Here is an 11,884-nt window from a genome sequence, read left to right on the forward strand (position 1 = left end):
AAAAAAAAAAAAAAAAAAAAAAAAAAAAAAAGCAAGAATGTCAAAGAAGAATTGATGAAATTCAAGATAATTTTATGACAAAGTATTTCATAATATGATAATGAAAACTTACAAAAGCACAGAATAAATACCATAGTAAGGTAAAAAATGTTGAAAACTTTCTCTTGGAAATCAGGCTGACACAAGGATAAATTCTCATGATATTTACTCAACACTCTAGTGGAAGTGTAAGTTAATGCAATAAGGCAATAACTAAAAGAAACAAAAAGTATAAAGGCCATAAATAAAGAAAACCCTGTTATTTTTTATAATTAAAAGTGTGTATGCAGTTAATGCAAAAGAATACAAAGGGAAAAATCTTAAAATCAATAATCGAGTTTAATAAGGTTGTTAGACAAGAAATAAAAAAAATAATTATACAAAAAAAATGACAGGTTATATAATACTAGAAAACAATAAAAGATGTCATTTGCAGTATCATCAAATAACATCAATGCCTAGGAATAAATATAACCAAAGAAGTGTAAGACCCTTACACACACGTGCACACACACGTGCACACACACACACGAAAAAAACAAAACCCTGAAACACCCAGGAGAGAGAAATTACAGACCTAAATAAATGACTTAAGAGATATTCATGGTTTACCGTAAAACTGTCAATTCTCCCAACACTGATCCATAGATTCAGTGCAATTCCGATCATACTCAAAAAAATTATAGAAATTGAAAATCTGATTCTAAAATATAGATGGAAATGCAAAGAAAATAGCCAAGACTAATGAATATGAACAAATTATGTCTATGTACAATGATATGAATAAATCTGAAATCTCAGGTTGGAGAAAACAAGTCACACATAAAAGAACACACAGTTTATGATCTTGTATTTTAAACTTCAATCCAGGTAAAACTAAATTATAGTGTAAAATTAAAGACCCTGGTTACCTGTGACGATATTTGAAGAGAAGGAGTGGTTGTTCTGAGGTTCTAGCAATGTTCTATTTCTTGACCTTAGTTGTGGTTTGATAAGTATTGTACTTTGTAATACTTCACTAGGCTTTATATTCATATTTTCTGTTGTGTTATGTTACAGATAACCAAATACATACATATTAACCAGTTGCTTCTGTAACTGGTGTAGTCATTTATTGATGATGTCTTTTGTGATAACCAAGTTTTTATTCCTAATGTAGTCTATTCATATATTTTGTCCTTTCACTTAAAAAAAAAAGACTCTATTGAGGAAATCTTCCCCATCCTGAAGACATAAAGATACCCTCTTATGCTTTTTTCTGAAAGTTTAAAGAAAATTTATTCCTTCAATCAATCTGGAGATGATTTTTTTACATACTGTAGGAAAGATACTTTTATTTTTCTTTCCTGTTTGGATGGCCAATTATCCTAGTATCATTCACTTAGCAATCTGAACTCTTCCCACTGGTTTGTATATTGCTTTATCTTATAATAAGTGTTTGTGAACATGTGAATCCATTTCTGAATTTTTATTTCACTGACCTATGATCTATCAATTTGCAAAGATTATATTGAGTGAATAATTGGATGCTTATAGTAAGTTTTAATACCTAGTAAAATGAAATTTCCCACCTGGCTTCTCTTTAAACTCTTGATTACTTGTTCACAAAGCTTTTAGAACTAGATTGTCAAAATGGATTGCATTGAATCTATCCATTAATTTGTGGGAGAACTGACATATTTACCATACTGAGTTCTCTAAGACATAATTTGATATTTCTTCGTGAATCTAAATATTCTTTTGTAAACTATATAATTTTATAACGGCAAGCTATCTTTTCATTGCTTGAATCAGCCCAATAATTAAATGAATGTATGTATATGTACATAAACACACACACACACACACACACACACACAAATTCACTGCTGGATTTGTTAAAACTTTATTTTGGATTTTAGTTCCAATACACATAAGTAACATGAGTTTATAATTTTCCTTTCTTGCAAGTCTGTTTTTTAGGGAATAGTTAAAAACATGGACAACAAAACCAGACTACCTGGGTTCAATTCCCAGGTCAGCCACATACTGGTTATTAGTTAACCTTGAGTTTGAGGTGGTACTTATCCAGCTGAGATCTGTAGGTATGGGACAATAGGCTCTGAGCATAACAGTAAGGCAAAGTAAGCAGCTGATCCCTGGATAAGGTGTTACTGGGCATATACTACAGAGAAGTAGGGGAATAATCATACTAATAACTTACAAAAGAGTAGATGGACTAATGCACAGCAGTTATAGACTGTGCAAGAAAGTAATAAAAATGAATTGGGGAAAGCATTAGGAGAATGGAAGACAATAAAGAGTTCACAGAATAGAAATCTCGATGAGGTCAAAGAACAGTTGTAGCTGGAGTAAGATACTAGAGTTGAAAACATCAAAAGTGGGGCAACTTAAGAGTACTTTTGCTTATGCCCATAACGATACAAACAAAACCCAAATAAGTCAAGTGTGTAGGCCATCAGACACCAGATAATGGTGACTAGAGATATGACACAAATGAGATAAGCTCTAGGACCGCCTCCGTTGAATGACTGGAGAGACTTTTCAGCTCATGGTACAGGGAGAGGACAGGAGGCAAACACCATCAGGCTGCAACAAAAAGATGGAGCAGAGATTTGGTGGAGCCCAACTGAACTAGAACTGGCAGGAAACAATATAGGTTATCCAAAGTGCTTGGTACAGAAGTGTTTCAGATTTGGGAGTTCTTTGGATTTTGGAATATTTGCATAGACTTTAATAGTTAAGCATCCTAATCAAAAATCGGAAAAGCTCCAGAATCCGTAAGTTTTTCATGTCGATGCTCAAAAGTTTTGGATTTCCAAGCATTGCAAACTTCACATCTTTGAAATAGCAACGCTCAATCTATATAAGAGAGAAGGTTGCACAGAGGAAGAACTCTGGGAGTTTAAGACCTAAAGAGATTACTCTTTAAGTACATAACAAAGTAATGAATAGCTTTCTATTTAAGAAGTTGAATTTGTAGTTTAAGATCCTTCCACAAAGAAAACTCCAGGTCCACTTGGCTTCACTGGTGAATTCTACCAAACAATTAAAGGACAAAATATACCAATCCTACACAAACACTCACAAAAAATTCAAGAGGACAAAATGTTCCCTACGTAATTCTAAGAGGTCAGCATTACCTGATATCAAAAATAAGACAGACATTAGAAGAAAGCAAGTAAAAAAAAAAGGGGATGGTTGGTCTCATGAACATAGATATTAAAATTTTAAGCAAACTTGGATAAAATCAAATTCAACAATGTAGAAAAAGGTTTATATTACACAGTAGAGTTTATCTCAGAAAGGCTGGTGGATTTAACATCTGAAAATTAATCAGCATAATCAGCATAACTTTCCCTATTGAAGTAAAAATTGAAAAAATATGATCATATCAGTGGATTCAGAAAAAGCATTTGAAAAAATACCTAGTATCTATTCCAATAAAATCTCTTGGCAAACTAGAAATGGAAATGAACATTCTCAACATCCTGATAAAGATACCTATAAAAAAAATAGGGGGACAGGCTTGTAGCCCAGTAGTAGAGCACTTGCCTAGCTTGTATGAGCACTGGGTTTGATCCTCAGCATCACATAAAAAATAAATAAATAAATAGATGGTATTGTGCCCATCTACACCTATAAAAAAATCTTTAAAAGTCTTACACATATAAAAGATGTTTTCTCCCCAAGAACAGGAACAAGATAGGATGTCAATTCCCATCTTATCACTTCTGCTCAATTCTCTAGGAAATTCTAGTGAGAGCACTAAAGCAAGAAAAGGAAATGAAAGGCATCCAGATTAGAAAGAAGAGGCAAAATTGCATTTCATTCAGATAATAAGATTGTCTAAGTTAAAAAGCCTACCTAAAATTTACTGTAATTAATGAGTTTAACAAGGTGGCATGCAAAAAAAATTTTCTATATATTAGCAATGAAAGAAGTAAAAAAAAAAAAAAAAGAAGTGTGTCACATTAGATTGGGTAGAGAGAAGTGATGGGAGGGGAGGGGAGGAGAGGGGTGGGAGGAAAGGAAGGGCAGCAGAATAAAATGGACTTTATTATTGCTGTATGTATATACATGACTGCATGACCAATGTGATTCTGCAACCTGTACACTCAGAAAAATGAGAAATTATACCCCATCTGATTCACATGTATGATATGTCAAGATCATTGCACTGTCATGTGTAACTAATTAAAACAAATAAAAAAAAAAAGAAAAAAGTCAAACTGAAAGTAAAAGAATACCATTGATAACAGCATCAAAAACTTCAGTACATAGGGATAAATTTGACAAAAGATGACAAAACCTATATATTAAAACTATAAAATATTGCAGAGAAGTATGCATTTTCACTGGTCAGAGGACTCAATATCATTAAGTCATGAATTTACATAAATTGAACAATGAATTCAATACAATGCCTCTCAAAATTCCAGCACCTTTACTGAAAAAGAACAAACTTTTTTAAAAATTAAATTATTTATTTATTCTAATTTGTTATATATGATGGCAGAATGCAATTCATTTCATATTACACATATAGAGCACAATTTTTCAAGTAACTGGTTGTACACAAAGTATTCCGTACACAAAGACACCATTCGTGTCTTCATACATGTACTTAGGGTAATCATGTCTAACTCATTCCACCATCTTTCCTACTCCCATGCTCCCTTCCTTTTCTTCCTCCCCTTTGTCCTATCTGAAGTTCCTTCCTCCCCACCCCCTCCCTCGCCATTATGAGTCAGCATCCTCATATCAAAGAAAACATTGAGCCTTTGCTTTTTGGGGATTGGCTTACTTCACTTAGCATTATATTCTCTAACTCCACCCATTTACCTGCCATGATTTTACTCTCTTTTAATGCTGAGTAATATTCCACTGTATATGTATACCAAAGTTTCCCTATCCATTCATCTACTGAAAAGCATCTGGATTGGTTCTACAATTTAGCTATTGTGAATTGTGCTGCTATAAACATTGATGTGGCTGTGTCTCTTCAGTATGCTGTTTTTAAGTCCTTTGGGTATAGCTGGGTCAAATGGTGGTTCCATTCCCAGTTTTCCAAGGATCTCCACACTGCTTTCCAGATTGGCTGCACCAATTTGCAGTCCCACCAGCAACGTATGAGTGTGCCTTTTCCCCCACATCCTTGCCAACACTTATCATTGTTCGTGTTCTTAATAGTTGCCATTCTGACTGGAGTGAGAATGAAATCTTAGAGTAGTTTTGATTTGCATTTCTCTAATTGCTAAAGATGTTGAACATTTTTGCATATATTTGTTGATTGATTGTATATCCTCTTCTGAGAAGTGTCTGTTCAGTTCCTTGGCCCATTTATTGATTGGGTTATTTGGTTTTTTTGGTGTCAAGGTTTTTGAGTGCTTTATATATCCTAGAGATTAGTGCTCTACCTGATGTGTTGTGGTACAGATTTGCTCCCATTCTGTAGGCTCTCTCACTGATTGAAGAAGCTTTTTAGTTTAAATCCATCCCATTTATTGATTCTTGGTTTTAATTCTTGCGCCAAACGAGTCTTATTAAGGAAGTTGGGACCTAATCTGACATGATGGAGATTTGGGCATACTTTTTCTTCCATTAGGTGCAAGGTCTCTGGTTTAATTCTAGGTCCTTGATCCACTCTGAGTTGAGTTTTGTGCATGGTAAGAGATAGAGGTTTAATTTCATTTTGTTGCAGATGGATTTCCAGTTTTCCCAGCACTATTTGTTAAAGAGGCTATCTTTTCTCTAATATATGTTTTTGGCATATTTGTCTAATATGAGATAACTGTAATTATGTGGGTTTGTCTCTGTGTCCTCTAATCTGTACCACTGGTCTACACAGGTCTATTTTGGTGCCAATACCATGATGTTTTTGTTACTATTGCTTGGTAGTATAGTTTAAGGTCTGGAATAGTGATGCCGCCTGCTTCATTCTTCTTGCTAAGAACTGCTTTGGCTATTTTGGGTCTCTTATTTTTACAGATGAATTTCATGATTGCTTTTTCCATTTCTATGAGGAATGTCATTGGGATTTTGAATGGGATTGCATTGAATCTGTATAGTGCTTTTGGTAGTATGGTCATTTTTTTTTTTTTTGGATGATATTAATTCTGCCTATCCAAGAACAAGGTAGATGAACAAGAACAAACTTAAACTTTGATTTCAAGAGTTATCGTAAAGCTGCAATAATCAAGATAGTGGGGTACTAGTATCCAGGTATACAAATAGATCAATGGAACAGAGTTCAGAAATAAATCAACACACATTAGACAACTGATTTTTAGCAAAGGTACAAAAGTAATCTGGTAGAGAAATAATTGTCTTTTTGATTGAGCAATCACATACACAAAAAAAAGTGAACCTGGACTCTTACCTTATACCTTGGACAAAATTTTACTATTTAACAGTGGATTTAAACATAAAACCTAAAACTACAAAACTTCTTAAAGAAAATCTTGCAGCCCTGGACTAGGCAATGATTTCTTAGATATGACACCAAAAGCACAACTCATAAAAGAAACAAATTAAAAACTTCTGCTCTAATAAAGGCACAGTTAAGAGAATGAAAAGAAAAAAATGAGTACATCACTGACCATACCTACAGGAATGAAAACATTGTTCCTCAAACTGATTTTTAAAAAGTCCCTCTTTGAACAGGTCCCTTAAGGACTATCAGACCCCCCTTTCCAGATGGAGGTGGAAAATGGTACACTGCCAATATGCTAGAAGTTTACTCTACTAGAAGAATGACTGGATATAGAGTAGTCTGTGCTTATCACATGTAAAGATGAAAAAGTAATTCTTAGAGGTAATGTAATGTAGAGCTACCACATCAAAAATACCAAACCAAACCAAACCAAACTGTCTTGAATGAGACTACCAAATTCAAATGGAAAAAATGAAAAGAAGAAATCAAGATCCACAGACGTCAATGTAGAGAAGGTGAGAGGCAGGTGGGAAGACAGAACCCATCTACTCTGTCTGAGCTTGTATATAGGTTGGTTTTCTTAGTGGGGTAACCTATCACCTTTAACTGGCATGTAAGGTATATTTAAAGGAAAAAGAAGAAGGGTCATAGACCCTCATTCTCATGTCTTCATGCAAACCCTACCATTCTATGCTCCACTTTCATGCATAAATAGTTATTTCAAGACTGTGAATCTTTTCTTCTTCTATTTGAGATTTCAGATTTCCTTCCTCGCTCCACCTGTCTTCTGAACTAGCTCTCATTTTTCAAGAAGTAAATTACTATGCTTTGACTGTCTTATTTGGTTATTGGTCTAGTATTTAGATCTCAGTTTTATCTAAGAATAATGACTGGCTCATTCTTCTATAACTCATTCTTTCTAAAACTCAGGTATTCTCTCCACCCTAGCCAATCTCCTCACCATGCAATTCCTGTCCCACATCACTCAGATGGTGGCCCGTTAGTCATACTACAGAGCAGGGTTATTTCTAATGCTAATGTTACAGTATTGCAGTGATGTCAATTATGTTAGACACTGTGTGTGTACTGTATGTAATATAAACCAGAAATCAGGCTAAGGGCTTTATTTGCATCATCTAAGTCTCAGAACTCCATAAGGGTTGTTGTGTTTATATACTAATTTTAGAAATGAGAAAACTCAGACTCAAAGAAGCTAAGAAACTTGCCCAAGGCCAAAGACTTGAAAAGAGGCAGAGTGAGGAATACTACGGACCCACACAGACTAAACTCAGAGGCTAAATTCTTAACCACTGGCTTATGATTCCAAAATGGAACTTACAGCCTTTTTTCTACCATCCCCATTGCTCAAGCCAAAAACTTAAGTTGCCCCCTTCCTCCTTCCAAATTCCTTGATCTTCAATCTATCTGCATCTGCCTTAATTCAGTTCTTACCTGAGTAATGACAACAGTTACTTGATGGCATTCTTCTAACAAGCAAGTCCTTCAAAACCGCCAGACTGGCCTTTCCAAATCACAACTCGATCATGTCAATTTCAACTGAATTCCTTGCAGTGTTATTATATATAACCTATGCAATGATCCAAATTCCTCAGCACATGGAAGACAAGGCCTTTGACCATCCAGTTCCATTCCTGCACTTCAATACCATTTACTATTTCCCTATACAAACCTCCATATTCCATTCACGCCAACCTTGTTGCAAATCTTTAAACAAACTGTATTCTTAATCCTTCAATACTGCAAATAGTGTACTATTTGGGATATCTACGTAGTTCTCACACAAAAAAATTATGCTGATACTTCGAGTTTCGGCCCAAGTAGCATTTCCTTGACAATAGTTTAATAATATTTTTTTTTAGCACAATGTATCTGACACTACTCTAAACCCTTTACGTATTTTGATGCCTACTTAATAATTCCAATTATCCTATGAGGAAACTGATAATTGGAGAGCCAGCAGTTGCTGCCACTTTGATGTATCTGTGGGATTCATATATTTCCCTCCAAGAATTTAACACTGTTCTCTTCATCTCTGCTTGTATAGTGCCTGGCACATAATAGAAACAGTAGTTCAATGAACATCTTCTAAACAAATGGCGAGTGCTGTGCCTCTGGGTTCTCAGTTCTCAGCAGACTTGGAAACCCTTCCTGGCCATTAGCCCTCTCATTTCTTCAGAGCACAAGAGGCGCATAACAAACACGTTCAGCGTCCCAGTAAGCTTAAGTAAACCTTCAAGCACTGACCGAACGCTCTGCCCATCCTCCAGCACACATCACCACGCTTTTTATGCAGCTAACTTCTTTTAACTTCTTACAAATGTCCACGCTGGGACCCAGCAGGCATTCAAAACACCCTGGTTCACGATGACGACATTCGGCATCATTTATGAATTCCCAATAAAGGAATGTGGAGCTTACTTTGGTCTCCCAGAGGGTCGACTTCTGTGGCCATTTCGACACAGTTTCAGCTGGGAGCTTCCAGCACCTTCCCCTTGCTCCGAGCTCGCGATGCGGGAAAACACAACTCCAGCCGCGCTCGCGAGGCTGTCAGGCGCCTGAGCTGGGCATTGGCATCCCACTCACGCAGCGCCCGCCGCCGGCCGCCGGCCGCGCGCCCGGCCCCGAGGCGCAGCGAGCCCCGCGCCCGGGCGGACACTTCAGATTTCAGAGCCGCTGCGGGCTCACCAAGTNGAGGGGGACCCGGGTGCGGAGGTGTCCCGCGGGTCTCTCGGGGTCCGGCGGGCCGCCTGCGCGTTCGCCGAAGGGGCGGCGGGCGGTTCGGCGGCGGCGACCTTCGCGAAGCTAGGGGCAACGCTGGGACCTCCACGAAGCCCCGGGCCAGCAGCGGAGGTCCACTCGGCCCGCCCTGCGACTTTGAAACCGGTGCCCCGGACCGCTCCTTGGAGACGGCTACGCCTCCTCCGTCATCACGCGGGCGTCAGCGCTCACGTCACCGCGCTTCCTGCGGACCCGGCACGCTATTGGCTGGCTGTCAAGAGGTGGGCGGGTCCGTGGGAACCTGGCTGACAGCAGGCTGAGCCACCCTAGTATCGCGGCCGGCGAGCGCGCGGGCGGGTGGCGCCAAGTGGTCAGCGTATTAGGCCCCTATTTTAAATTCCAAAAGGTAGGTGCCACCAAAGCTCTCAGATTCTTCATCTACAGTTGCGGATATTCTGAGCATTTCTGGACTGGGAAAGCCCGCTTTTCACCCACCTGCCAAAGGAGTTGAAAGCATGTAGGTTCCCACCGCTGCGGGGGAACCCGGACTGTCAGACTCCCTCATCATGCTGCCCCTCTCGAGTATTTCGGGGCACGGACTTGCTCGTCTCCGGAAGATAGTACGGTCTGCTCCTCGTGGGTCTTTAGAGAAAGAACACAGCTGTTGTCTGAATATTTAACTCTGTGGTGATAAGGTATGCACTCAGAAGTACCCCGAAGATCCTGCACAGTTAGCAGTTATTTCTTCCAACATGTTTGTTTCCTCAGATAGAAGGAAAGAGAAAATCTACATTTTGTGCAAGAAAAAAAAAATAAGTAAAATTTACACTTGTGGATAGATTAGTGTCCAGTTTTAAAAAGTAATTCTGTCTGAGCTTGAACCATTTTTTTTTCACAAAACACATAACATTGGAAGAAATTATAACACTAGTAATAAAAACTTAACTTGAAATAGCCTCTAGTTTTAGTGCTTTTTAATAGATAGTATTTTTGTGGATTGAAATAAAGTTCCACTGAACCAACGTGTCATAAATGCACCTTGATTTGGTTTTCCGTTTAACAATTTAAGAAGTCTTTTTTCCCCTGCATTCACACTGTCATATAAACAAAATAATGTTAGCAAAATTTATCAAGACATTTTAAAAATATGTTCAAGTATGTCCAATTAGGTATTTGAGGATTGTTACAGGTTTTACTCCATCTGACTATTAAGAAAATGAGATTGTTTTTTCTTCTAAAGACTGTTAAATATGTGTGTGTAGGCAATAACCACAGAAAGATTTAATTGGTTTTGAGTCAGTTAAGATTGAAAGTGTTCTGGTTTTTAGTGGCCATGAAGTTAACACAAAAACTTATTAAAAGGGAAAATTGAATGTGCAAGCTCCAACTCTTTCTTAAAGTTCACTGACTCTTCATGAACTTCTCACTGACTGACCAAAGACTTGCTTATAACTTCTCCTACATTTGAACCTTGTATGTTGTCATATTTGTGATTTAAGTTGATATTAAGCCAGTCCTTGCAGATTTAACTGTATTTACACTCAAAGCTGACAGATTAAAAAAAGTGTGAGTAAAAGCAGAGTTCCTTCTGGGTGTAAATGATGTGTTGTTTTCAAATAAACTGAATAATGAAATGGGAAATATTTTTGTCTACATTTTTAATTGTTTGGCTCATGTGATTGTGATGAAAGTGAACACAAACCATAGTTTTTGGTTTGTATTTATATTTTATGTTACAAGACTTTAGTGCTTGGATTCTAAGAGTATTTTCAAAATAACTTTCATCATTAGTAAACAAAATTGTAAAGATTCTATTTATCCTTAAAGTTTCCTATGTAGTCTTTCTCCTTATTAAATCTTCTCCTGAGCGCCCTATACACTTTTCCCCAAGGTAGGTGCCATCAAAAGGTGGTTGCCACCAAAGCTCTCAAATTCTTCTTGCAATCTTCATCAAACTAATCCATGATTTGTTTCCAGGCTTTATCATAAGGTTTTTTTGTTTGTTTGTTTGTTTGTTCTTTTTTTTTTTTTTTTAATCTCATGAGTTAAAGAATTCAGTGAATGTGCATGGAAAGTAACTGTGAATGTAAAACTCTCTATGAATGAGAAGAGGAAAAGAAAATGACTTAATATATTTATTCTCAAACCACCATGTCATGGTTTTATATTACTTTTCTTCATTTAAAAAAACCCTTGAAAATTATATAAATTGAAAATCAGTGACAGATTTCACTCTTATGAATTCATTCAATCAACTGACATCTAGTACTGTATGCAGGCCATTATGAAAAATATGACTATAAAGTGGCAAAGAACGCAAAGCTTGACGTTTAAGCAAGGTTCCAAGCTGATCACACAGTTAAAAAGCCTCCGGGCTGGGATCTGCGCCCAGGAGGTACAGTTCCATTGCGCAGTGTGCACCACTCCGTGGTCTCCCACGGTGCAGTACGAGTGCAGAAGCCTAACGTAACCAGCAGCTGGACGTACGGGTCGGGGCCTTTAGCTGCAGGCCGTGAACGATTGCCTGGACGGCTGACGGCCGATTTTCGAATCGTTGCATAGTATTTATGTAGCCGAATTACCCTTCCTTCCCTTAGAAAACCGCTCAAACTTCAGCGGCATGACGAACAGTGCGCACGCGCTCCTCCGCGGCCCCGGCACGCGTTTCTG

The 11,884-nt window shown here is 37.6% G+C and overlaps 2 protein-coding genes across 8 annotated transcripts in view; one reads left to right on the plus strand and one right to left on the minus strand.

Annotated features, from left to right (window-relative positions):
* Nucleotides 1-9,175, minus strand: part of Sclt1 (sodium channel and clathrin linker 1) — a 156,526-nt gene extending 147,351 nt beyond the window's left edge. For 3 of the 4 annotated variants that reach the window (XR_007350836.1, XM_048812058.1, XM_048812056.1), the window contains exon 1: nt 8,915-9,175. Coding sequence is in view for 3 of the 4 variants with exons in the window: in XM_048812058.1 (XP_048668015.1) it covers nt 8,915-8,948 (34 nt within the window). In the remaining variant the exon portion in view is untranslated. The other variant, XM_048812057.1, reaches the window with a different exon arrangement.
* Nucleotides 9,176-9,511: 336 nt separating this feature from the next.
* CUNH4orf33 (chromosome unknown C4orf33 homolog) overlaps nt 9,512-11,884 on the plus strand; it is a 46,743-nt gene continuing 44,370 nt past the window's right edge. For 2 of the 4 annotated variants that reach the window (XR_007350837.1, XM_048812062.1), the window contains exon 1: nt 9,638-9,909. The gene's annotated coding sequence lies outside the window, so the exon portion shown is untranslated. The other 2 variants (XM_048812061.1, XM_048812060.1) reach the window with 2 other exon arrangements.

Source organism: Marmota marmota, unplaced genomic scaffold (assembly GCF_001458135.2).
Source record: "Marmota marmota marmota unplaced genomic scaffold, marMar, whole genome shotgun sequence".
In the NCBI taxonomy this organism is placed as follows: Eukaryota; Metazoa; Chordata; class Mammalia; order Rodentia; family Sciuridae; genus Marmota; species Marmota marmota.